The 24,977-nt window shown below is 43.5% G+C and overlaps 1 protein-coding gene across 4 annotated transcripts in view; it reads left to right on the top strand.

The window, feature by feature from the left end:
* Positions 1-8,765: 8,765 nt before the first annotated feature.
* Positions 8,766-24,977, top strand: part of Tut7 (terminal uridylyl transferase 7) — a 51,126-nt gene continuing 34,914 nt past the window's right edge. For all 4 annotated transcript variants that reach the window (XM_048447640.3, XM_048447641.3, XM_048447639.3 and 1 more), the window contains exons 1-9: positions 8,766-9,030; positions 9,552-10,102; positions 14,772-14,953; positions 15,246-15,362; positions 15,774-15,951; positions 19,112-19,200; positions 22,611-22,662; positions 23,516-23,585; positions 24,589-24,715. In XM_048447640.3, the coding sequence (XP_048303597.3) occupies positions 9,583-10,102; positions 14,772-14,953; positions 15,246-15,362; positions 15,774-15,951; positions 19,112-19,200; positions 22,611-22,662; positions 23,516-23,585; positions 24,589-24,715 (1,335 nt within the window). In that variant the 5' untranslated portion in view covers positions 8,766-9,030; positions 9,552-9,582. The remainder of the gene's footprint in view (positions 9,031-9,551; positions 10,103-14,771; positions 14,954-15,245; positions 15,363-15,773; positions 15,952-19,111; positions 19,201-22,610; positions 22,663-23,515; positions 23,586-24,588; positions 24,716-24,977) is intronic.

The following is a 24,977-nucleotide window of genomic DNA, read 5'->3' as shown; positions in this document are numbered from 1 at the left end:
GTATGGAAAATGAATGTGGGCAAAAACTTAAGGTTTCAGGATCTGCTGAGTTGCCCGCCTGGTACTATCAAGTGTCTCTGGGGTTTTTTTGTTTTGTTTTGTTTTGTTTTTTGTTTGTTTGTTTGTTTGCTTGCTTGTTTTTTCGAGACAGGATTCCCCTGTAGTTTTTGGAGCCTGTCCTGGAACTAGCTTTCTAGACCAGGCTGACCTTGAACTCAGAGAGATCCGCCTGCCTCTGCCTCCCAAGTGCTGAGATTAAAGGCATGTGCCACCACCGCCTGGCTCTGTGTTTCTTTCTTATCTCTGTTCTTCCAACCTAACATTTCTAATTTTCACACCCCTACGCTGGAATATATGAACCCACCCCTGCTAGGATCACCTCAGAAGTCACCTCAAAAAAATGACTTGTGACAATTTTGAGAATCCACATGTCCTCAGAAGAAGTCCAGGTGTTTCTAGCTCCTTTTTGGTGCAAAGAAAGATCAAAGGCAAAGTAGCCAGGAATTGTCACAACTGAGACAAAACGATGACAACCCTGACAAAAATCACCTCTGAGTTGCAGCCACACTCCAAGAGGGATGTCGATGACATTCTGTAAAGGGTGAGTCCAAGTCAGTGGGGCCCTCTTCTCACCTCCCTGAGCACCTGCAGGCATGTGCACACACACACTCACATGTAGACACATACACACACAAGCACACACACAAGGGAAAAAAGACAAAATCAGATATAGTAATTCACGCCTATAATTCTGGCACCCAGGAGGCTGAGCTAGGAGGGTTGCAAGAGTTTTGAAGTCAGTCTTGACTACTTTGTGAGTTCCAGGCCAGCCTATACCACAAAATGAGATTCCCCCCCCCATTTCCAAAACAAAAAAATCACCCCCAAATAAGTAAAATAATAAATATAAAGTCATAAATATGTGGCAGAGCCACTGTAGCTGGCTGTATTTTTAATTGTTAAATTCCATGAAATTGAAAAATAAAATGTTTCAGGGCTGGCAAGATGACTCAGTGAGCAAAGGGGCTGCTAGACCAGACAACCTGCGTTCCATCCGCAGGACCCACATGGAAATGATGAGCAACTCCTGAAAGCTGTCTTCCAAGCTCCACACACATGCACAAACAGACCGCACAGGAAACAAGAATGAAAGAAAGAACTAAGAAATTAAAAAGAAAAACTATTCCCACAGAAATGAACCAAAGGGGTCTCTCAGAGAGACCCCAGCAAGGCTGGATAAAGTGAAGCAGCTGGTCTCTTCAGGGTCTTTACAGTGTGCAGGCAGAACACAGACCTTCACGGATGTCCAGTGTTGGGTCACCTGAGCGCATCTCTTTGTGTAAGGACTAGCACAGAGGGGACATCCATAACCACAGCAGGTTAAACTAACCTGTTTGGGAAAATGGCTGTTATCTTTCTCATCAGGATTTATCCAAAGGCCAGGAGAGAGTGTCTGAGTTTCAATTTTGTGCAATGGGATGTCAGCTGATTGCGTTTAACATTTCACCTGCTCTCTGGCTGCTCCAGGGACCTCCTTAACACTGACTTCAATTGCCAAGACCAGAGAGGCAAGAATGCCACTCAAACCTCTCTCTCTCTCTCTCTCTCTCTCTCTCTCTCTGTACGTCAGTGTGTATGTTTGTATCTGTATGTCTGTGTCTTTCTCTGTGTGTGTGTCTCTCTCTCTTTCTCTTGTGTGTGTGCATGCATGCATGTGTGTCTCTCTGTGTGTGTATTGTGTGTATCTCTGTGTATGTCAGTGTATATGTATTTGTATCTGTGTGTCTGTGTGTGTGCGTGTCTCTCTCATGTGTGTGTGCATGCATGAGTGTGTGTCTCTGTGTGTGTGTGTGTGTGTGTGTGTGTGTGTGGTGTCAAGGACTTCTCTTGTAAATTGTGAGTCCACACGATCATATCCCTAAGTGTCACTCAAGAAAAGTGGAGGGGAACCTGAATGGATGTTGGGAGACAGAACTCTCAATGAGAAGAAAAGATCTGAGGAGCTGAAGTGATTAAGTGGTTCAGTGGTTAAGAGCACTTGCTGCTCTTGTAGAGAAGCCTGATTCAGTTTCCAGCACCCATGTGAAGGCTCACAATTGTCTGTAACTCCAGTTACAGGGGGATCAGGAGGCCTCTTGCAACACCTATGGTTACTAAGCACACATTATGTCACACACACACACACACACACACACACACACACACACACACACACGGAAAACACTCATACACATAGAATAAAATAAATAAACCAAAATATTTATTTAGGGTTTTTTGAGACAATACTTCACTCTGTAGCCCAGACTAGACTCAAACTCATGATCCTCCAGCTTCAGCCCCTTCTGAATATTGGGATCACATCTATACCCAAATATGTTCCACAGCACCCAGATATATTCCACTGCACCCAGATATATTCCACTGCACCCAGATATATTCCACTGCACCCAGATATATTCCACTGCACCCAGATATATTCCACTGCACTCAGATATATTTCACTGCACCAGCCTTAAAAAAATTTTTTCACCAAGCACCTCCAACACACACTCACTCTCTCTCTCACACACACACACACACACACACACACGAAACAGGGTCTTGCTATGTTGTCCTGACTGGCCTGGGACTGGCTATGTAACCAGTCTGGCCTCAAACTAACCAAGATCCCTCTGCCCCCCCAAGCACTGGGATTTCTTAACAGTGAGTGTTACTACAGCCTGTGAAACATTCAGTGACTGGGTGTGGTGGCACAGGCTAGTAAAAACTGTGTTTGGAAAGATGGACCATAAGAATTATGAGTTCGAGTTTAGTCTGGCCTGCAAGGGAACTTCGGTGCAAACAGCTCCATTACTGAGTGTGGTGGCCTGAGTCTATTATATGGGAGGTTAAGGCAGGAATTCTGACAGCTAAAGGGCTGCTTGAGAAGTTTATAAAGACATCCTGGTTTGTTGTTTGCTGTAAGTACAGAGGGCTTGGAACAGTGCCGAGAAAACAAAACTAGATCTTTTGTGCCTGTTAAAAACTCCAGGCTGGCTGGGGGACTGAAGTGGGGGGAGTAACTGTTTTCAGATGAAAATTTCGAAGTTCATTTTCTTCTGTTGCTCTTTTGAAGCAGGGTCTCACTAAGTACACCTCTCTGGCCTGGAGCTCACAGTTACCCATGTGCAATGCTGGGACTGGTATGCGCCATCATACTCATCCCCTAAAATCATGCAAATTCTGTTGTATGTTAGTTTGGCCTTGGTGCTTTTATACCTTAACAAAAGGGAGGAACCAGGAGTGCGCAGGCACATGTCTGTACTCCTAGAATTTGCAAGGTAGAAGAAGGGGATCAGTAGTTTCAGGTCATCCTTAGCTACATAGCTGCTAGTCAAAGCCAGCCTGGGCTACAGGAGAACTTCTCAAGAAAAATCACCCTCCACAAACAGCAAAAACAAAAGAGAGGACACAGTAGTGTTTGGGAAGGTAAAGTGAGGGACTCATCTAGGTTTTCTTTGTGACAGGGAAATCCTATCTTAGAGTGTTTTTTTGTTTTGTTTTGTTTTGGTTTTGGTTTTTGTTTTTGCTGTGAAGAGATGACACCATGACCTTGGCAACTCTTATAAGGAAAAACATTTAACTGGGGTGACTCACATTTTCATAGGTTCAGTCCATTATCATCACAGTGCTTCATGGTGGTGTGCAGGCAGACATGGTGCTGGAGACGTCCTACATCTTGATTCACAGGCAACAGGAAGTGGTCTGAGACAGAGTGTGGCCTGAGCATATATGAGACCTCAAAGCCCACCTCCACAGTGACACACTTCCTCCAACGAGGCCACACCCACTCCAACAAAACCACACCTCCTAATAATGCCACTCCCTGTGAGATTATGGGGGCAAGTTACATTCAAACCACTACACAAATGAGCATGAGAACCACTGAGCAGAAACTGCCTTGCTCCGTAACTTCCATTCCTCCCACAAATCTTCCCAGGGAATGCCATGACCCTGCTGATGTATTTTTAAGTAAAGTAGGAGAGTCTCTGACATTTCAAAATTTATATTCTGTTTGAAAGCAATGACAGAAAATAATTTTAATGATTAACTGAAGAGACCAATAAGCACGGAAAGTGCTTCAAGAGAGAAACATGGTAACAAGTGAGACTAGAGAAACATGGTAACAAGTGAGATGAGAGAAACGTGGTAACAAGTGAGACTAGAGAAACATAGTAACAAGTGAAACTAGAGAAACATGGTAACAATAGGACTAGGAAAGCAACAGGGTCAGGCAAAGAGCCGCTAAATGGCTCAGACCCTGTACTATACACCTAACACACTATGAGTTTGATCCCAAACCCCAATCTCAGCACTCAGGCAGCTTGATGCAGGAGGACCACTGGGAATTTGAGGACTGCCTGGGCCACAGAGTGAGTCCCAGGCCAGTCAGAGCTATAGTGAGACCCTGTTTCAAAACAGACAAAAAATGAGTAGCCAGGGGTGGGGACTATAGTTAGGTGATAAGAATTCTGGTTTAACAACAAAGAGGACCCTAAGAAAGACATACACAGATCTACATAGGAAGGAAAAAAAGACAAAATCTCCTGAGTAAATTGGGAGCATGGGGGTCACAGGAGAAGGTAGAAGGGGAGAGGAGAGGAAAAGAGGGCAGTGGAGGAAAATATATAGGTCAATAAAAACAATTTTTAAAAAAAGAATTCTGGTTTAGCTGAGTTGTGTATCTCCCAGCACACACGTGAGCATATGTGTACGTGCACACACAGTGGGGAGGGATTCAGAGGGGGCTGCAATGAAACATGATTTTTGAGTAGAAATAAAAAAAGCCAAGAGGATGTGAACTAGATACCAAAGGAAGATTGAGACAGGAGAGAAAGATGGGACTTTAAGGGACATGGGAAGAATATCTTACTTGTTGGCTGGAAGTCAGCTTTCACACAACTAACAAAAACTTTTTTGTTGACTACTAATGTACCACTTAAGGTAAAAACGTGTGTGTCTGTTAAGTTTAGCATTTCCCCTTCCTTGTGTAAACCTGTACTCTTCTTCAAAGCACACAAAGAAAGCTGTAAACCACATTTACAATCAAACAGTTTTCTTTTAAACTTTCTTTTTCTTTTGAGATAGAATCTTACAGGTCTGAGTAGCCTGATACTTGCTCTGCAGACCAAACTGTCCTTGAATTTGTAGTAATCCTTCAGTCTCAAGTGCTGGAATTATATCTGCATGTGCACATGTGTGGTGTGTGTGTGTGTGTGTGTGTGTGTGTGTGTGTGTGTGTGTGTTTCCCAGGATGTCCTCAAACTCACAGAGTTCTCCTGCCTCGGCTTCCTGAGTGCGAGCATACAGGTATGTGTAGACAGAGCCTGTGAATACATAGAGGTATACACCATGAAAACTGGCTTGAAATGTCTTAACCTCTGTATGGTCTGCTTGTATCAAAACTTTCTGATTTGTTTTCATCTTATCAACCTATAAAGAAAAGCAAAACATGGCAGGAAACAACAGCCAAATACAGGTCATGTTTTATCTTTGCGAGAATAGTTAATGTGTATCTAAAGGTAAGTGGATCTAAGTGGACATTTTAAGAACCTGTGTTTACTCTTAGAAGCAACAAGAATGTAACACAAGCTTAACTCTCTGGAAGTTACTGCCTGGGGCAAGCCAGCCAAGCCAGACTGGTGACTGACAAGAGTCGCACCAGGTTTCAGGCTGGAGATGTGGTAAGAAGTCACTGGACTCTGGACATGTTTACCTTTCTTTTGGTTTCTTTTCCTAGGTGTATTTAAGGAATAGTGGCCCTAACTTGCTAACAAAGTGGACAAAAAAACTTTGAGAGAAAGAGAGAAAAGTCCTAACTGATAAAACTGTGAAGCTAACCACTGCACTTCTGATGCCATGGAGCTACAGAACAAAGGGCACTGAGTTTGTTACAGATGTGTCAGGAAACCACTTCCCTTCCCAACAGAAGATACAGTGTAACATGAAGAGCAATGTTCCTATTCTAACTACAGTTCTGCAACACCTACTGTCTCCTACCTCCACCTTTCTGCTCCAGGTTACTGAAGTAATGCCACAAATATTCCAAGAAATTCAGATTTCCTCCCAAGGACTTCCAAAAAAAATCCAAACCAAACATTTCAACTGCATTAGAATTTCCATGACCAATATAAATCTCCAATATATTCTGGCAGGTTTATTTTGCTGTCAGTAATAATTTTGTATTAGTACTAGGTCCTTGATACTTTTTTTTTTGAGTTCTGGAAAGGAATCAAAAGCATTCTTCCAACTGAGCTGCATCCTCAAATGAATGATGTTTGCAAGAATTTGTTTATGTTTATTGTGTGTGTGCATGCATGTGCAGGTGCATGTGCAGGTGAGTGTAGTTACCTTCGGTGGCCAGAGACGTTGGATCCTTCTGGAGCTGGAGTACAGGTGACTGTGAGCCACCCAACATGGGTGAACTTGAGTCCTCTGCAAGAACGGCCACTACTCTTAACTGCTGAGTCACTTCTCCAGTCCCTGAAGATGAACCTTTCCTTTCTTTTTAAGATTTATTTTTTATGTGTGTGAGTGTTTTGTTCATATGTATGTCTATACACATGTGTGTCTGGTGCCCCTGGAAATCAGAAGAGGGTTTTGGAGCCCCTGGAACTAGAGTTGTGGACAGGGTAAATTGTCATGTGGGTGCTGGGAATCAAACCTGGACTTTTGCAAGAGTAACTCATTCTCTTAACCATTGAGCCATCTCTCCAGCACTCAGAAGCTTAAAAACAACTATTTAGAATAGGAAAAGACTATGTGAAATATATTGAAGAAACTGCAGATAAAAGTATTTTAAATCCTGGAAACCGTGTATGCTGTGTCCTTCCTTTAGGATTCCAGGAATGGTTGGCTTACAGGGATTACTCATCCGGGCGTGGTGACGCTGCAGTGGCCCATAATAAATGTAATGATGTATAACCAACTCCTTTTGGACTTTATGAAATGCCACTGTCTGCCTGGCAAACAGATTATTAGTTCAGCTCCCATGAATTTTCAGAACCAAAATATCTACATAAGAGACTATCACAAATTTTTAAGAGTGTGTTTCAAGTCACACACAGCAACATAAAAACTTTCAGCTGTTGAAGGTTTGGATTTCAGTCAGGTCTCTTTAAAGGCTAAGCATTGTCATCTCAAAAATGGGAATAATTGGGCTTCCCCTAGAATTGTTCCTAATGTACTTTCCTCGTTTTTAAAAGATTGTGTGTGTGTGTGTGTGTGTGTGTGTGTGTGTGTGTGTGTGTGTGTTGTGGCATGCAGGTGTTGATGGAGTCCAATAGAGTGTCAGATCTCCTTGGGATGGAGTCATAGATGGTTGTGAGCAACCCACCGTGTGTGATGGGGAAGTGAACATTGGTCCTCTGCAACATCAGCTACGGCTCTAACTCATTCCCTTGGCCACTTTGTTCCTTAATGGCATCTAACAGAGGCATACGCCACATTGCTTGGTGGTTACATTCCAGTGGGTGTAACTTTTACCGAGTGACAGGAACACTCAATTTATATTAGTAGAACAGGTACTGACATTGTAGGCCCCTGTTAATGGCTCAGTAAGAGCGTGGACAGGCTGCAGATGATTTCCAAGACCCACAGAGCAGAAGGAGAAAACCAACAAGTTGTTTGTAGAACACCTACCACTTAGTGTGTCCCTTTGGTTTGTGACATTGTATCATATTCCTGTCTCCCTAAATTATTAGGATTGAATTAATATTTATTTACAAAGTTTCCAAGACAGAGTCTTGGAATAGTCAAGGCTGGTATATATTCCTCATTTTAAGACTCTTGGTCACAAAACCAATGGATTTAAATTTGTTATGTGGTAGGCATATAAATAAAAGCGGCTTTATTTTTTCCAACACTTCCTATTTATTAGTTGCTTGATGTTTTTGAGGCATTTAGAACACTTAGGATAACAATCAATGCTGAGCTAGAAAACAAATTTACCAAACATGTGTTCCTCAAAATAGGACCTTTTTGTTTTGTTTTTGAGACAGGGCTCCCCTGTGTAGACTGGCCTGGCCTCGAGCTCAGAGATTCTTCTGTCTGTCTCCGTCAAAATGTGACTTTTCAATAATCAAACTATATCACATGAAACCTAAAGAAAAGAGGAGGAGTGTATCCTGGAGCATGAGAGCTGGGTAAGCGAGAGGCTTAGGTCGCCGGTCTTTCTTCAAGGTCGGCAATGAAGCCCTCGCTGACACCTTGAGTCACTAGGAACAGTTTGGCTCAGTCTCCCCGGAAGCCACAAAGGAACCTCAGGGGAGTCCGAGAGCGCTCGGCAGCAGAGACCGCAAGAAGAGAGCCACCCGGACCCTTCGGGCCGCACTCGCCGCGCGCGCCTGCCACTGGGCGGAACCTGGGCGGCGCGCGCTTCCGGTGCGCGCTTCCGGCCCGCGGCGGAGCGCGGGGCGGGGCACCGCCGGCTTCCAATCGCGCACAATGAGACGGCGCTGAGCGCCGGAAGTGGGGCCGAAGGAAAACACGGAGAGGAGCCCGGGCCGGACAGGAAGCGGCGGGGGACCGCAGCGGCGCTCGGTGAGTGCTCCGGGGCGCCGTCTCGTCGCGTCCCTCCCGGACTCGCCTCCGGGCTGGGCCCGTGGGTTCCCCCGGGCCCCGAGAAGCCCGTCTGCCCGGCCCCGAGGTACGTTGGCGCCGTCCTTTTCGGGCCGCCTCGGCCCGGCTGCGCGCCCGGAGCCCTCGGGTTCGAGTCCGTGTCTTCACTTTGTGTCGGGGCTCCGGCCCTGGCCCCGAGGGGACCCCCGGAACCTTGTCAATGGCCGGGCGCTTCCTGCTTCCCAGTCCCCACGGCGCCTTCGTCGCCGGTAGTGCGGGGCCGCTGCCTCCATCGCCTGGGGACTCCGCTTGTGGAAACTGAGGCACACAGGGGTGGGGCAGCCGAATGGGGAAGGAAAAGGAGTGTCATTCCGCGGACGATTGTGGTTGGTGTCGAAACCGGACTTGTCTGGGGCTGGGCTAAGCAATCGGGTAAGTCAGCTGGCGTTGCCCCTGGGTCGGGAGTCCGGCCCTGAGACTGTGGTACCTTGCTGGGGAGTGTTGCTCCTTCCTTCGCCCGGCCGTCGCGCCGGGTCTGAAGTGAAAAGGAAAGCCGAGGGAAGGCTTGTTCTAAATCTGTTCCCATAGTTTCGGCTACTTTGACACTTGAAAGTAATTGCCAACTTTTTTTTTTTTTTTAAATAGACTTGAGGGAGTTTTGTAACAGTGTTGACTTAGGATATTTACTTTGACGAGAGGTGTTTTTTGCTACATAGAAGCTAATCAAGTTGCTACATTAGTTTGTGAGGTTATAGAAGCGTCTTCAGGTTTGGCCGGAACATTAAATAAAGACTGGTTTTTGTGGACACTATAGGGCTAAGTCCCCTAACTTTAGGAATGCACTAATTATTAGAAATGTGTAGCAGTTTTATTTTTTTAATGGGGATGTGTTAGAGTATTTGGTATGATATCATTTTATAGTTTTTTGTTTCTGCCACAATGCCCTCTTCCAGGTACAAAGTAAGAAAGTTGAAGTAAAAGACCATGGGAGATACATTAAAACCTTACTTTGTGAAGCGCACTAAAGACCGTGGAATTACTGATGATGATGATTTTAGAAGGGGTCATCCCCAACAAGATTATTTAATAATGGATGATTATGCTAAAGGTCACAGCAATAGAATGGAAAAAGGCCTTCCCAAAAAAAAGATAGCGCCCGGGAACTATGGGAACACCCCCAGGAAAGGACCGTATGCGGTTTCCAGCAATCCTTATGCATTTAAAAACCCAATGTACAGTCAGCCTGCTTGGATGAATGACAACCATAAAGATCAAAATAAGAGATGGCTGCCGGATGAACTTGCTGGTAATGCAGATAGCTGGAGAGAGCTCAAGCCGGGACCTAGGATTCCCGCCATAAACCGGTCAAGGAAAGACTCCTTTCAAGAAAGTGACGAGTGCTACAGGTGGCCGGATGGCAGAGGCTGCAGAGCAGCCAGAAGGCTGTTTCAGAAGGACATCGCAGGCCTGGAAGCCATGTCAGAGATGGAAGCAGGAAGCCCTGGTACGCTTCACGTCTCTAGGTTACGTGTCTGTATTCTTTTTTTCCTCCAAATTAGTTTTGTTATTTTCAGTAATGAGCTATTTAATGTGATTATGTTAGGATTTATAGTGCTATACTTGTGTGACTTCAACATATTTCAGACGTTGGACCATCACAAGCTCAAAGCCAGGCTGGGCCGCAGAGTAGGTTACTGTCCCCCAAAACTCAAAACAAAAAAAGTTTATTAGGAAACATTATTAGTAAACACTTTATAGATGAGGGGGTCATATGACCTTGGAGGTCACACTGTAATTTCTGAGTAATGTATATGTATTATCATGTTCATAATTTTAATTTTAAAATGTGTTCTTAATGTACATGACAATTTCAAACTAAAAATATTTAATGTGAAGACAGAGTATAGGCTGCATATATTCCAAAGAAAGGGTGGAAGAGAGGTAGTGGTGGGGAAAGAGAAGCTTTGGGGAGAAGAGGAGAAGCTGAGCTGCTGTTTAACCAAATTCACGTGGGGCCTGGGAAGCTGGAATACAAGCATTACGACAAAATTTGAAAATGTATTTATAGGCCCAGAATGCAGATAAAAACAGTGCTGCTCCCATTCCAAAAAATCAAAATCTGTTTCTTTTTCTGAGACAGAGTTTCATGTAGTCAGGGCTATCTTCACATGCTTTATAATAATTATGCAAATGGTTGTACATTTTTCTAAAAGGTGCAAGTAGATATTGTGTAGCAATTATTCCTCAAAACAAGAAAGTTATTTATCTAATTGATGTATTTACTGATGTGAAATAAAAGTCGTGAATTGGATGCAAAAATGTGAAAACTGTTTATAGTATGAAAGTGGACTAAAATTGCTTTTTTTAAAGACAGTGTCTTAATGTGAGTGTTGACTGACCTGGAACTTTCTATGTAGACCAGACTGGCCTCACAGCGATCCTCCTGCTTCTTCCTGGGCTAGGGTTTAAAGAGCCCTGTCTCAAAAACAAAACAAAACACACAAACACACACAAAAGAACCGTAGCCTACAAATCTTTGAGCTGGGCAAACTAGAAAGGCTGTTGTGTGGACTGCCGGAGTGGTGTGGGGCCACAGTTCGGCAGGTGGGAGGGTTAAACTGTCCAGACTTGTTTATACAGTGCTGGGTGAGAAAGTGAGACTCCAACTGAAACTAATTGGGTATAACTTCTGTCACTCTGGCCATGACCTCAGTCTTGTTGGACCTGGAATTCTGATAAGGAAATCGGTATTTTGATTTGTTTGTTTCTTTTTTTATAATTTTTTGCATACTTTAAGTATTTCTATATTATAGCATTCATGTAGGTGTGGACACTAAATTACATTTGTCTAACAGAAATTAAAAAATTAAGATGTGTGTATTACATGCCTGCAATCTCAGAAGTAGGGAGGACAAGGCAGGAGGAGGAAGAATTTGAGGCCAGCCTGGACTACATGACAAGACTTTGGAGAGGGGACGGTTTTGAGTCCTTGTTCGGTCAGGTGTGGTGGCCCCACTCATTTAATTGTAACATTTCGGGGGTGGAGGCCGGAGGATCAGGAGTCCCAGGCCAGTCTAGGTTTCAAGAAAAAATAAAGCAAACAAATGAAAAAAAAGACAGGGAAAGGGACTTTTAGAGTCTCATTCTCGGCTGCCTGGGCTGGGCGACCCACCTTCAAGGGTGGAGAGTTAAGTCAAGCCGAGTGTCACATACTGTTATTCTCAGAGTGCAAGAGACAGAGGCTAGCAGATCTGTGAATTTGAGTTCAGCCTGGTCTACCTAGTGAGCCAGCCAGGGCTACTTAGTGAGACCCTGTCTAAAATCACTACTACTGATAATGATGATGATTTAGCTATGGGTCAGTGTTTTGCAACTAGAAATATTAAAGGGGCTGAGTGCAGACCTAAACCCTCTTACACATGCTCGTCCCGGTTTTAGGAGTAACTAGGGAGATGCCTCAGCAGGTGCGAAGGGGAGCACATTGTCCCTGCATTTGTAGAAGCTCGTTTAAGTATGTATGTTTGTATGTATGTATGAAGTCCAGACACGAGTTTTAAGTTCCCACGTGAAGAAATTGAAAATTTCCCTTGAAAATCTTCATAAAGGAGACATAAAGATTTTGTGTAAGATCACATGCAGTCATGAGGAGTTTAATTTGATGTGTAAATTTGCAGTGGGTGAAAATGATCCTAAGAAAGACGATTAAAGGGACTTAAATATCTTAAAAATTATTTTTTTTTTCTTTTTGAGGCAGGGTCTTCTGTTATAGCCTTGGTGGGTCTGGAACTCTCTATGTAGATAAGGCCACCTCAAACTCATAGAGATCCACTTTCCTCTGCCTCCTTTGCTCCAGGATTAAAGGGGTACGCCATCATGGCCTGCAATAATAAGGATCAATCAAACCATGAGATGTGATAAAAAATATATTAAAGTTGATTTTTAAAACTTTTTAAGTACTGATTTTTTTTTTTTGATTCTACATTATTGTCCCCTCCCTCAGCCTTCAAATGTCTAAAGTACGTGGGGCAAAGCCATTAATAGGCTGGCCGGAGGCATCCATTCAAATAAATATCCATTCAAGTGTCCTCTGTGACTGGGTTGATGTGCGTATGCAAATAAGATGTGAGGGACAGCTGGGGTTGACAGGCTGGGGAGCTTTCCTCACAGTTGGTACTGCACGCCTAGATGGCCCTGTCAGTTCTGTCTGTCCCTGATGTGGAACGCTGTGTGCCACAGGGGCCTTGTAGGATTTCTCCTCATTTTGCATTCTGGGAGGTACAAAGCTCATTTCTGCTATATTTTAAGTTGCAGTAGATCTTTATTTTACCTTGGCCCTGTGTCCTTAGCAAGTCACTTAGTTCTGAGTCGGCTCTTGTCATCAACTGCATGATGGGGTAATCTCAGCACTGATGAGGGGATTACTGTAGCCATCGGAGGAAGCAGGGCACACAAAAGCACTCGCTTTCCCTCCGCCGTGGAATGAGATAGTGATGCTTGCTGTTGCTGTCACCCAACCCTTTCTTCAGCTCTCCCTTGCCTTACTCGGTGTCCCAGTGTATACAGCTGATCACAGCTGTAGCTGATTATTGCCGTTTGATGGGTTATCTTCCCAGGCGGCACATCGTGAGGTCTTCGTGCCCGTGTGCATGTTGGGCAAGTGTTCTGCCACCTAGCTAAGTTCTCAATCTGGCAGTGGCATTCTTTATTTTTTGTAAGATGTGGATGTGTATGCACACCTGGATGGCTGTTTGTACACCAAGCATATATAGCACCCCGGGTCCCCTGGAACGTGAGTTACGGATGACTGTGAGCCTTCTTAACTGCTGAGCCGTCTCTGGCCCCAACAGTGATATTCTTTAAGATTGGAAGTCCTGCATTTCCTTTTCTACCCAGAATTCCCTTCTGAAATTAGCCAGTGCATTGCAATTGCTATAATGGTAATGAGTTCCTCTGAAAGCCGGAGAGAGGTTGCGTTATGCAAAATCTCTCCCAAGCACTAATAATTTATGGAAAGTCAATAACAACCATTCCATATATTTAATCAGAATTTTTAAATAGATTTATTTTATTATTTATAAACTAGATTTGTATTGTTATTTATTTGGGTTTGTGCATTGTGGATGCCTGCATAAGCTCCATGGTGCTGGGAGCAGACCCCAGGTCCTCTGCAGGAGCCCATTCTAATGAGCCTTCTCTCCTCCAGCCCTCATTCAGAGTTTTAGCTTGGGGATAAATATTATCTTAACCCCACGTCATGCTTAGCATTCATTGTCTTTCAGAACCTGATAGGAGTCCCAAGGCCTCATCCATAGTTTTTAAAGTTCAGTTCCACAATTATTGTATGCTTCACAGGTTGAAAGGTAGTTAGCTTGAATTTGTTTATTTGTTCTAAGGATTATAGAACTAACAAAGAATTCATAACATTTATTTCAGCTGAACTTTGATTTTTTTTTTAACTGCTAATTGTTTTTCCCCTGTGGAATGTGCTCAGTGTGCCGGTGGTATTTTAAAAACAAAAGCAGAAGTAAAGTGGGAACTGTGTGTTCTCAGTAAAACTTTGGCTTGAATTTTTTCTTCTTAATGAAGAAACCCAATTATGATTGAAGGCTAAATTTGTATCTAAATGATTTTATTCAATCACATAAGAAAATGATCAATTTCTGAGTTCTCCAAGTGCATGCAGTAGTGTCCACTCTTCTCTACTGGGAGTCTTCACTTAAAACAATCAAAACAAATATGAATACTTGTCTTGAGAATATCAGGTGCACTTAAAATTTGGTTGAAAATACTGTATGCGTACATTATATATCAAGTGCATTAGAACTAGTTACATCTGCCTTCAGTGGGAGACTTTGATTGTTGCATGATTGTGCTCAGCAGTGTAATGCGGGAGGGGATAAAATCAAATTCTTTTCATTGCAGTGATTTATGTGGATGGGTGAATGTAGAGAGTACTTTCTCCATTGTTCAGTGTTCGGGCATCACTTACCCATCACTGGAGTAAGTTCCTATGGGCTGGGGAGAGCACAGGATCTAGCACTTGCCAGCATGTGTGAGGACCTGGGTTCAATCCCCAGGGCTGTGTGTCAGCAAGTGAGTGCAAAGGAAGAAAGTTGTACTTCTTCCTCTGCGTGATGATATTCAACACTGCCACTATTGTCCCCTAACTTAAGAAAACAAGAAACAGCGGTCCAGACCTCGGAAGCCACGGAGGACTAGAAATGAAGAGAGTGAGCAGGATGGAGAGCTGGAAGGTCCTGTGATTGACGAGTCTGTACTTTCAACAAAGGAGCTTCTGGGCTTACATCAGGCCGAGGAACGGCTAAAGAGAGACTGCATCCACAGGCTAAAAAGGGTAACATCTTTGTGCACACATTTTCTAGGTCGTATCTGTTTCACTTTACACTCTTAGTATTTGCAACATTTGCCTCAGTGGATTGGGCTTTCCACTTCTTTATTCTTGTGTAAGTCTGTATGTTAAGGGATGGATACTTAGTGTGGCTTAAGAAAATCAAGAGTTACTGCCATTGTAGTTAGGTAAGAGTGATGTTCAGTTTTGAAGTGATGGGGGAAACCATTCTTCTGGCTAATTTTGTTTCTCTAAATGTTTGGAGCTACATCTTTCTGTCAATCTTTTCAAACTGTAGCGACCACGAAATTGCCCTACAGCAAAGTATACCTGCAAGCTGTGTGATGCTCTGATCGACTCCATCCCCTTTGCTCATAAGCATATCAAGGAGAAGAGACACAAGAAGAACCTCAGGGTGAGTCTGGCTTCCTTACACCCCATAGACTGCTGCACTAATCAGGTGTGTTTGCTGGGTAGCCCTGTGCATTTCCCCTGTACAGAGTCAGGATGTAGGAAGCCATTGACAGGACCTGGGTGTTCTTATGTAAATGAGGCACATGATGTCTGTTGTTCCATCCATGTTCTTGTCTCCTTATTCCTGCCTGCTCCTTCCTATCCATATTAACTACATGGTGTATGTGTGTGTGTGTGTGTGTGTGTGTGTGTGTGTGTGTGTGTGGTAGTCTGAAGACCACCATGTCTAAGATAAGGAAAGCACAGAAGAGTCCAAAAAATTCTGCAGGGTACTGTCTCAGTGAGAAGTGAAAGGTCACGACTACATATGACCTTTTATGTCCACATTTTAATCTTCCCATTGACATTACAGGAAAAGCAGGAGGAAGAGTTGCTCACCACGCTGCCCCCACCAGCACCCTCCCAGATAAGTGCAGTTGGCAGCGCCATTGACAGAGTGGTGCGGGAGTTTGGTTTGCACAGTGAAAACCTGGATCAGAGGCTAGAAATTAAGCATGTCATGGAAAGTGTCTTCCAGCACAAACTACCAGGTATTTTCTAGATTCGTTTTTTCTGTTTAGCTTCGTAGAGTACCTCATAGTTAATGTTACTTCACCTAATAAGAATTAACTTAGGCTGGGCAGTGGTGGCGCTCACCTTTAATCCCAGCACTTGAGAGGCAGAGGCAGAAGGATCTCTGTGAGTTTGAGGCCAGCCTGGTCTACAGAGCAAGTTCCAGGGCAGGCTCCAAAGCTATGCATAGAAACCCTGTCTTGGAGTGGGGGGCAGGGAGAGAATTAACTTATGGCCTGGGCACAGGGCTGCTGCCTGTAATACCAGCTTACCAAGGCTCAGGTCAGTGGTCCCAAGCTTGAGGCCAGCCTGGACAACATAGCCGACTCCATCTCCAGAAACAAGGCATTACTAGGACTTTTTTGCTACATCAGGAAACACCTATATTTAGTGTTCTGGTGTTGGTGGTGTTTTGGTATGTGTGGGCAGTGGGGAAGGGGACAGGGTAGTGTTCATTTTGTCACATCTAGCTCTAGTGTGTGTATATGTGTTTCTGATTTTTCCGAAGGTAACAGAAGACTTACATGCACTGCCATTATATGTCTCTTTCCATTATACATTTTATTGTGTGGCTAAATACAGTTGAATACCCTGTATTATTGTGACACTATGAGGTCTGTGTATGTTTGGTTACTTTTTGATCTAAATTAGCATAGGGGGTTTTTTGTTTCTTTGTTTTGCAGTACTGAAAGTAAACCCAGAGCCTTTTGCAAATGTTAGACTTGTGCTTTGATATTGGCTGAACCACATCCCCAGCTCTTATTTTTTAACTAGCCTTATTTATTAGATTATTTTTATAGCGCTAGAGATTAAATCTAGACCCTTGTACATACTAGGAAATTCCTCTATACTGAGCCCTAGCCCAGTTAATCAAAAAGAGTTATTCTGAAGTAATTTTTAGGTTATATGTGTCAAAATAGAATTATATTTAAACGTACATGAAAGAATTGTATAGAAACTGGGTTTTGAAGCCAGTACATATTATGGGCTATTGTTTTGTTTGCTCTTGCAATGATTTCCAAGTTATGTCTGTCTTTTGCCTCTTTAATTTTAGAGTCATCGAGTTATGGGGTTAACTTTCTAGGGGCAATCTGTCTGTAACATTTAAGGCTGGGGCAGTTGCTGCCTGACAGTCATTGTCTGGTCCTGCACAGCATCAGACTCACCCCACATACAGGCTGGGCCTCTGTAGGCAAATGACTGAGGAGCTTACTCGGCTCCGGAGTCTTTCCTGTGCAGCAGAATTGCCAGTGAATAGCAGACAACCCCGTCCAAAAATCCCACAAGGCCCCAGCACTTGGGAGGCTGATGCAAGAGGATCATGAGGTCCAGGCTACCTGGGGCTACTTAGTGAGCTGTAGGCTGAGGGAGGGAAGAGAGTTGGAGTCATGGCTTAATTACCTTGCATCACAACTCTGAACTACTCATACCAAAGTTTTGCACATGATGGTCATAACAAGCAACCAAAACTAAAAGCACTTCCTCTTTTGTTTTTCCCTCGAGACAAGGTCTCACTGTGTAGCCCTGTATGGATTGAAACTCACTCTGTAGACCAGGCTGGCCTCAGACTCTGAGATCTGCCCACTTCCTCCCAGGTGGGGACTAAAGGCGTGCACCACCCTGCCCCGCAGCACAGCTCTTTAAGCAAGGTGTGGGTGCAGATGTGAGTCATGAGTCGCCTGTGCGCGTTTATAGTGTTAATTTCAATGCTTGCTTCCACTGTGTCTAAAAGACTTTCCCAAGCAAGGGGAGATTTATCATTTAAAAAAAAAATTAAATGATTTAAGTGACTTCTTGGATTTCACCAGTTTTCTGTAACAAAGTATATTCTATTCTACAAATAAAATTTACTAAAGTTACAAATGACCAGGAGATGCCTTCATGAGGGGATGAGTAAACTCCATCTCTTTCCTCAACCTTCCAAATGTGGGGATTTGGGTGTGAGCCTCACCACACCCAGCTTGTCACAGTTTAAATTATTCTGTAATATTTCGCAAATGACTTTCAGAAGTGGTTGTGTTCTGTTCAAGGCTTTTGTTCATGCTGTGGTGATTCCTACTGAAAAGTCACTTCAGAGCTTCATATGGTGGCAGTTCTAACGCCTAAGAGGAGGTGGAGGCAGGGGCATCAGAAGTTCACACTTATTCTCAGCTACCTAGGTAGTTAGGTGCCAACAGGAGTACTTGAGGCCTTGCCTCAAAGACCTGTTCCCTCACAAGAATGGCACTGTTAGCTGGGTACAGTAGACAAGTCTGGGATTCCAGCTTTTGGGAGGATGCAGCAAAATGATTGCCCCAGGATCAAGGCATGTAGCACAAACTCTAACTGGTGTTAACAATAAAAACCCAGAGTTAGATATGGGGCTAATGCTGAAGAGCAGAGAAGCAGCAGAGCGCCAGCCACTGGAGAATTCTTTCACCTCTACCAGTGCTCAGACCAAAGGGCTGATCCTGTCCTCAGACTGCATCTCCAGACTGCATCTGTCTCCACCAAACCTCAGACTGCAGTGAGCTCCTATCCCCTCCCTCCTTATATTCATCTCTCAACCCAGCCATCTCCCTAGTGCTGAAACTAAAGGCGTGGAACTCCCAAGTACTAGGATTAAAGGTGTGTGCCACCACTGCCTGGACTCTAGTGGCTCAGCTCTGTGCTCTGATCTTCAGGCAAGCTTTATTTGTTAAAACAAACAAAATATCACTACAAAGACAAAACTGAACAGCAAGAACCCTCACTTTTTAGTGACACCTACTCCATGTACTAAGTCAGAGCTATGTGTGCATTCTGACACTAGAAAGAAGTGCTGTAGTAGATCATGATGTACTGTATGTAGGTTCTAAAACTAGGGGACTTTCAACATTCCACATCAGGATTTTAAAAATCATTATGGAAATCCCTACACAAAATGTGATCATGATCATGATCATAATGTGATCATTAGATGCTTCAGAGCTCATGGCAGGGTGGCTGAAGTCAAAAGGCTGAGCAAATGGCTTTGAAATCCTCCTCTGTGAGTATCTGGGCTCAGATGGTCTTGCTTCTGGGCACAGCTTTGATGGTTTTGGGTTTTTAACAGCAGTGTTTGGTTACAGTTTTTGTGAGATTTTAACTGTGAGTCCCATATGCTTACTTGTTTTCTAGACTGTTCTCTTAGGCTGTATGGATCTTCCTGTAGCAGACTCGGCTTCAGAGACTCAGATGTGAACATTGATGTTCAGTTTCCAGCTATCGTAAGTACAAAATGATGTGCTGGACTTTGCAGTCACCAGGAATTCTTTTATTTGTTTAGCTTTTAAGAAAGGTTTTATGTTTACATGCTGGTATGAACTCACTCACGTGCCCTTCCTACTGTGTGTGTGTGTGTATGTGTGTGTGTGTGTGTGTGTGTGTGTGTGTGTGTGTGTGCATGTGTGCATGCATGTGCATGAATGCCATGTGTGTAGGTGTCCATGGAAGCCAGAGAGAGCATCAGATCCCCTGGAGCCTGTGAGCCACCTGACGTGAGTGCTGGGATCTGAACTCTGGTCCTCCAGAAAAAGAAGTGCTCTTAATTCCTGAGCCCCTGTCTTTATTTTAAACTTGTTTTATTGCTGAGAACTTGGGCACATTTGTGTGTATTTTCATTTGCCTGGGCGGACCTGCTTGATCTTGAATATCAAACCAGTTGGTGATTTGGCTCCTTATCAGAAGCACGCAGGTCTTGGTGTCCTTATCTTTTCTGTTCCTCTCAAAATGTACACAGAAGCCACTTTCTTCTTTGTTTTATTTGTTTTTCGAGACAAGGTTTCTCAGTAGTGGAACTAGCTCTTGTAGACCAGGCTGGCCTTGAACTCACAGAGACCCACCTGCCTCTGCCTCCCCGGTGCTGGGATTAAAGGCGTGAGCCACCACCACCTGGCAGAAGCCACTTTCTTAATGGAGTGGTGGATGCTCTTAGGGACATCAGGGGCAAGGCTTTTAGATCTGAGAATTCTCAGGATTTGATTGCTGATGAGTGAGTCCCTGGGGCTTGCATGGATTGTAAGGAAATCAGGCCTCACAAAGCCACTTTGTCACCGCACTCCTTTCTAGGACTTTAGCTTTGGCTGGTGTCAGCCTGCTGTGGTCCACACTGGCATAGGCTTCTCCAGAGAGCATGCTCCAGACTCTTGGCTGTCTGACGGCAAAAAGTGCAAATTCTTTTAAATGTGACCTGGATGTGAATATATTTTGAGACTTAAAGTGTGACCGTGACAGCTCTCCCTGAGAATTTCCATTTTTATGTCTTCTGTCTGTCTGCAGCTTCAGAATTTTATTGTTTTACTTTACAGATTTTCATGCTTATTTTTCTACAGATCTTTTCTACTTACTTTTTAGGTGTATGGATCTTTGTGAGGTTGTGTATGTGTCTATGAATTCAGAAGGTTTAAACCTCATAAAATCCCCTCATAAAATCAACCTTTCTATGACAGGAAGGCAGATATTCAAATAGTGTATGTTTGGAAACATAGTCTGGAAACCTAATTAGCTCCCAGTTCCCCTTTTATATATTAGTAGTAGTAGTAACAATAATAAATAATAAAATAGTGATGGACCAGAGAGATGGCTCAGTGGGTAAAGGCCTGATGACTTGAGCTCCATGTCTGGTGCCACAAACTGTCCTCTGGCCACATGTATGTATGTCCCCACACATAGGAACAATGCATACAGGTAATTCAAAAAATAGGCTTTAAACAGCCCCATGATGGAATACACCTGTAATCCTAGTACTAGAGAATTGGAGGCAAGAAGATCAGGAGTTCAAGTCTAGCCTCAGACAAAGCAAGCTTGAGACAAGCATAAAGTGAGACCCCCCACACACACACACTAGCTACATAAGCCTTCGTTTTGGTAAAATGTAATTCCCAAAGACATGGCTAAGTCAGAACTTTAAAGCCAGAAACTTAGATTATCCGCTTACCCACTCTGGTTCCCACTGTCTGTTTCACAATTGGTCTATGCTGTTTGTTAAAAATACAGATTCTGAGACAAGGCATGGTGGCACATGTCTTTGGTCCTAGAGGCAGGTGAGTCTGTGAGTTTGAGGCCAGCCCAGTCTACATAGTGAAGTTCCAGGTCAGCCAGGGTTACTTAGTAAGACCCTGTCTTTGAAACAACCACCAGATTCTGAGGTTGGATTCCTTGATGGTCTTGCTTATAGCCTCTCATTCCTTGCTGTGCTTGATTCCATTGCTACCTGATTAGGTAACCCATAAATTTTACTTCTTTTTTAAAAATTTATTTTAGAGTGCGTGTGTGTGTCTGTGTTTGTCTGTCGTCTTCATGTAGGTATAGGCGCGTGAGTGTAGGTGTGCCTTCAGAGGCCAGAGGCATTAGATTCCCCATAGGAACCAGAGTTACAAGTGGTTGTGAGCTGCGTAATGTGGGTACTAAGAACTGAACTCATGTCCTCTGGAAGAGAAGTATGTACTCTTAACTGCTGAGCCATCTACAGCACCAATATTAATATTTTTTTTTAAGTTTCAAATTCTACTAAGTGATTTATCAGAGTAAATCCATAGTAGTTATTTTGATCTGGTATCATTGATATAGCAAATTTTCACGAAGTCCCTGTTGTATGTAGGCACTGTGCTAGTTTGTAAAGGACAAGATAGGCCTGGCTCTCTGGTGGCACTTGTAGCTAGTCAGGAGGTAAGCTGTTTCTTCAGTTATTCATTATAGTGACCGCTGTGCAGAGAAGTAAGACTGAGGGACAAGCACTGGGAACAGACATCACTTCCTCAAAGAGGGCTAATTTCCACGGAACTTTGCTTAGCCTGTAGAGACCTGGGCCGGTTGTACAGGATCTTGAAGACTGTGTAGTAAAACTGACTTTGACCTAACAACAATATGATATTCGCAAGAATTTTAAGAACCTATGAATTGGGAAGGTGGCTCACACCTGTAATCCCAGCATTTGAGAGGCAGTGGTAGGATTCCTATGAGTTTGAGGCCAGACTGAACTATAGAACAAGACCTGGTCTGAAAAAACAAAAGGCTAGAGTGATAGCTCAGCTGTTCAGTGTTCATACTGCTTTCCAGAGTACCTGTGTTTGCTGCCCAGACCTCACATCAGGTGTGTACTACTGCCTACACCTGCCTCCTGGTTACAACTGCCTTATGCCTCCTGTTCTGAGGATTTGACACCCTCTTCTGATCTCTTCAGGGACACACACACACACACACACACACACACATAAATCTGTAAATAAAACACTTCAAACCAACAATGTAAGAAACACATTTAAAGATCCATTGGAGAATCTTGAAGGAGATTAGAGAAAGGAATATTGATGTTGGACCCTGTAGCTGTGTATTGCAACACTGTTTCAGAGTGAGAGGAACATTGTTGCAGTAGAACACTTTCCAACCACCGTTGAGACAGCTCAGGGATCAGTACCTCCAGAACGAGTTTCTATACAGTTAGCAAGTCCTTTACCCACAACCACGCTCCTCACAGACTCTTTGTCGGCTTTACACACAGGCTAATGACTGTTTTCTTCACCTGTAGCAATGTGCATTTCTTATTTGGAAAGCAATTTGGGGAACTTCAGACTGTATTATACCAGAAAACCAAAAGTACTCAGGGATTATTTCATGTATTCATTCATTTATTTCCTAGATGTCTCAGCCAGATGTCCTCTTACTTGTTCAAGAATGTTTAAAGAACAGTGGTAAGGCCAAATTCTTCCACATTTTGCTTCTGATTTTGTCTTCTGTCTATAAATTTGAATATATCTTACTACCAAACTGCAAGTAGGAATTTCACTTTTAAAAATTATTTACATGGGTAAAATCCAAAGCAAAAATAAAAGTAAATGCCCTTGAATTATTAGCTAGAGTCCAGCTAGCACTCTGTAGGACCAGCAGTCAGACAGTGGTTAGTTTGACAGCATTCAGGATTAGTGAGCCCTAGACTGAGTGAAAAATGCAAAAATCTATGATATTTACTGTTGGGAGTAAACTCATAGTGATTTGCTTCATTGTGTGGTAAATAGGTATGGCCCCATCCTGATTAATGGACTCAAAGACAATTGTTCCCAAATGGGCTCATCAGCTGTCTTGTCTAATACAATGTCCCCCTTGGGACTTATGCCTTTTCTCAGTAGTTAGGCCTCATCAGGGATGTTACCTTCCCTTGAGTTAGGCATTCTTATTCTTTCAGTTTTGGTATAAGAGACATTTAAACATTTCATCTTGTTTCAATCAGTACATATTTGACACTATGGTTTAGTAGCTTTCGCATCACTTTGTCTTTAGTCTCTGTGCATATTTCTAATTATGTTGTCCACATAGCGTTTAAATGCTGCTTCAACGCTGCAGTCTTTCTGGTCAAACTCTAGCTTTGAAAGATTAGGACTTGAACTGTGGTGGTGTGGTTCTTGGACAGTGCTCTCTCTTCCAAGTCACCTGAGGGTTGTTTGTGGGAGTGGCCTCTCAGACCCACGACTGCACTTGAGCTCTCCCAGTTCTGCATTTCAATAAAGTTTTAATTAACCCGCTTGGTTGTTTTTCCTCTTTCCTCAGACTCCTTTACTGATGTTGATGCTGACTTCCATGCCCGGGTGCCGGTGGTGGTGTGCAGAGATAAGCAAAGGTCTCATGTCTTTAAGCTATTTTATATGATTTATTTTATTTGGGTTTATTTTGAGATACAGTCTAACTGTATATAGCCCAGGATGGTCTTGAATTACTCTGTAGCTGAGGATGGCCTCCAGTTTATGGCTATGTGCTTGCTTCTGTGCTGGGATCACAGGAATGGACCACTATGCCAGCTCCTCAGATCACCAAAGTCACAAGTACTTGGTTAAATCTCAGGTTTAACTTGTAAGTTCCTAACTTGGCTGTTACTTGTACTTCTGGCTGGCATCTTCCCTGTCCTTTTATTTTTAGAAGAAAAGGAAAATAAAGTGTTGGAAGTATCTTAACAGGTTTCAGCTAAACTGGCCTGATTGAATAGTTGCTTCCTTGTAGCACCTTTGCCATTGTCTTCAGTAGTAGCATTTGTGCACCTGAGCTAGTGGCCAGTGTGGTCTGACATGCAGAGGCCTTTTCCCCGGAAAGCATGGACACCACCACTTACCAGCAAATCCCTTTGACTCTCAGGACACTCTTGTACCACTAGGATGGCCAGAGCAGGCCTTGGATAATACTTCTCTGTTCTTGTGCTCTTTCCAAGGTATTTTTAATACTCAAAAATAGCTGCCATTTTTTTTCCCAATCCAGTTTTGGGGTTGGAGAGATGCTCAGAGGCTAAGAGCACTGGCTGTTCCTGCAGAGGAGCTGGGTTTGATGACCAGCATCCACTTGGTAGCATACAGCCACCTGGGACTCCAGTTCCAGGAATCAGAGCCCTCTCTGACCTTCTTGGGGACCATGCATGTGCATGGCACACAATATACTTACATTTAGACAAGACAGTCACATGCATAAAATAAAAAAAACCCTTTTTTGAAACCCTTTTTTTGAAATCTAGCATGAAGATGCTCATGATTTCATGCTCTTCTTTAGGTTTTCTTGTTGGTGTAAATTTGTTGATATGTCCCTATTTAACACAATTTTTTCTCTTTTCCTTCCCATCCTTCCCCTTCCTCCACTAGTGGTCTTCTTTGTAAAGTGAGTGCAGGAAATGAAAATGCTTGTCTGACCACAAAGCACCTAACGGCTCTTGGAAAACTAGAGCCAAGGCTGGTTCCTCTGGTGATTGCATTTAGATACTGGGCAAAGGTAGGATTGGGGGGATTTTGTGTGTGAGTATCTGTTTTGGTTTTGTTTATTTGGATTTTTTTGGGTTTGTTTGATTGTTTTTGTTTTGTTTTGGCTGCCCTGGCTGGCCTGGAACTCACTACATAATCCAGGCTGTTTGGTTTTGTTTATTTGGATTTTTGGGGGGTTTGATTGTTTTTGTTTTGTTTTGGCAGCCCTGGCTGGCCTGGAACTCACTACATAATCCAGGCTGTCCCCAAACTTGCAGCTATCCTCCTGTCTC

Source organism: Myodes glareolus, chromosome 14 (assembly GCF_982192425.1).
Source record: "Myodes glareolus chromosome 14, mMyoGla1.1, whole genome shotgun sequence".
Classification (NCBI taxonomy): Eukaryota; Metazoa; Chordata; class Mammalia; order Rodentia; family Cricetidae; genus Myodes; species Myodes glareolus.
This window is presented reverse-complemented; position numbering and strand designations above follow the sequence as displayed.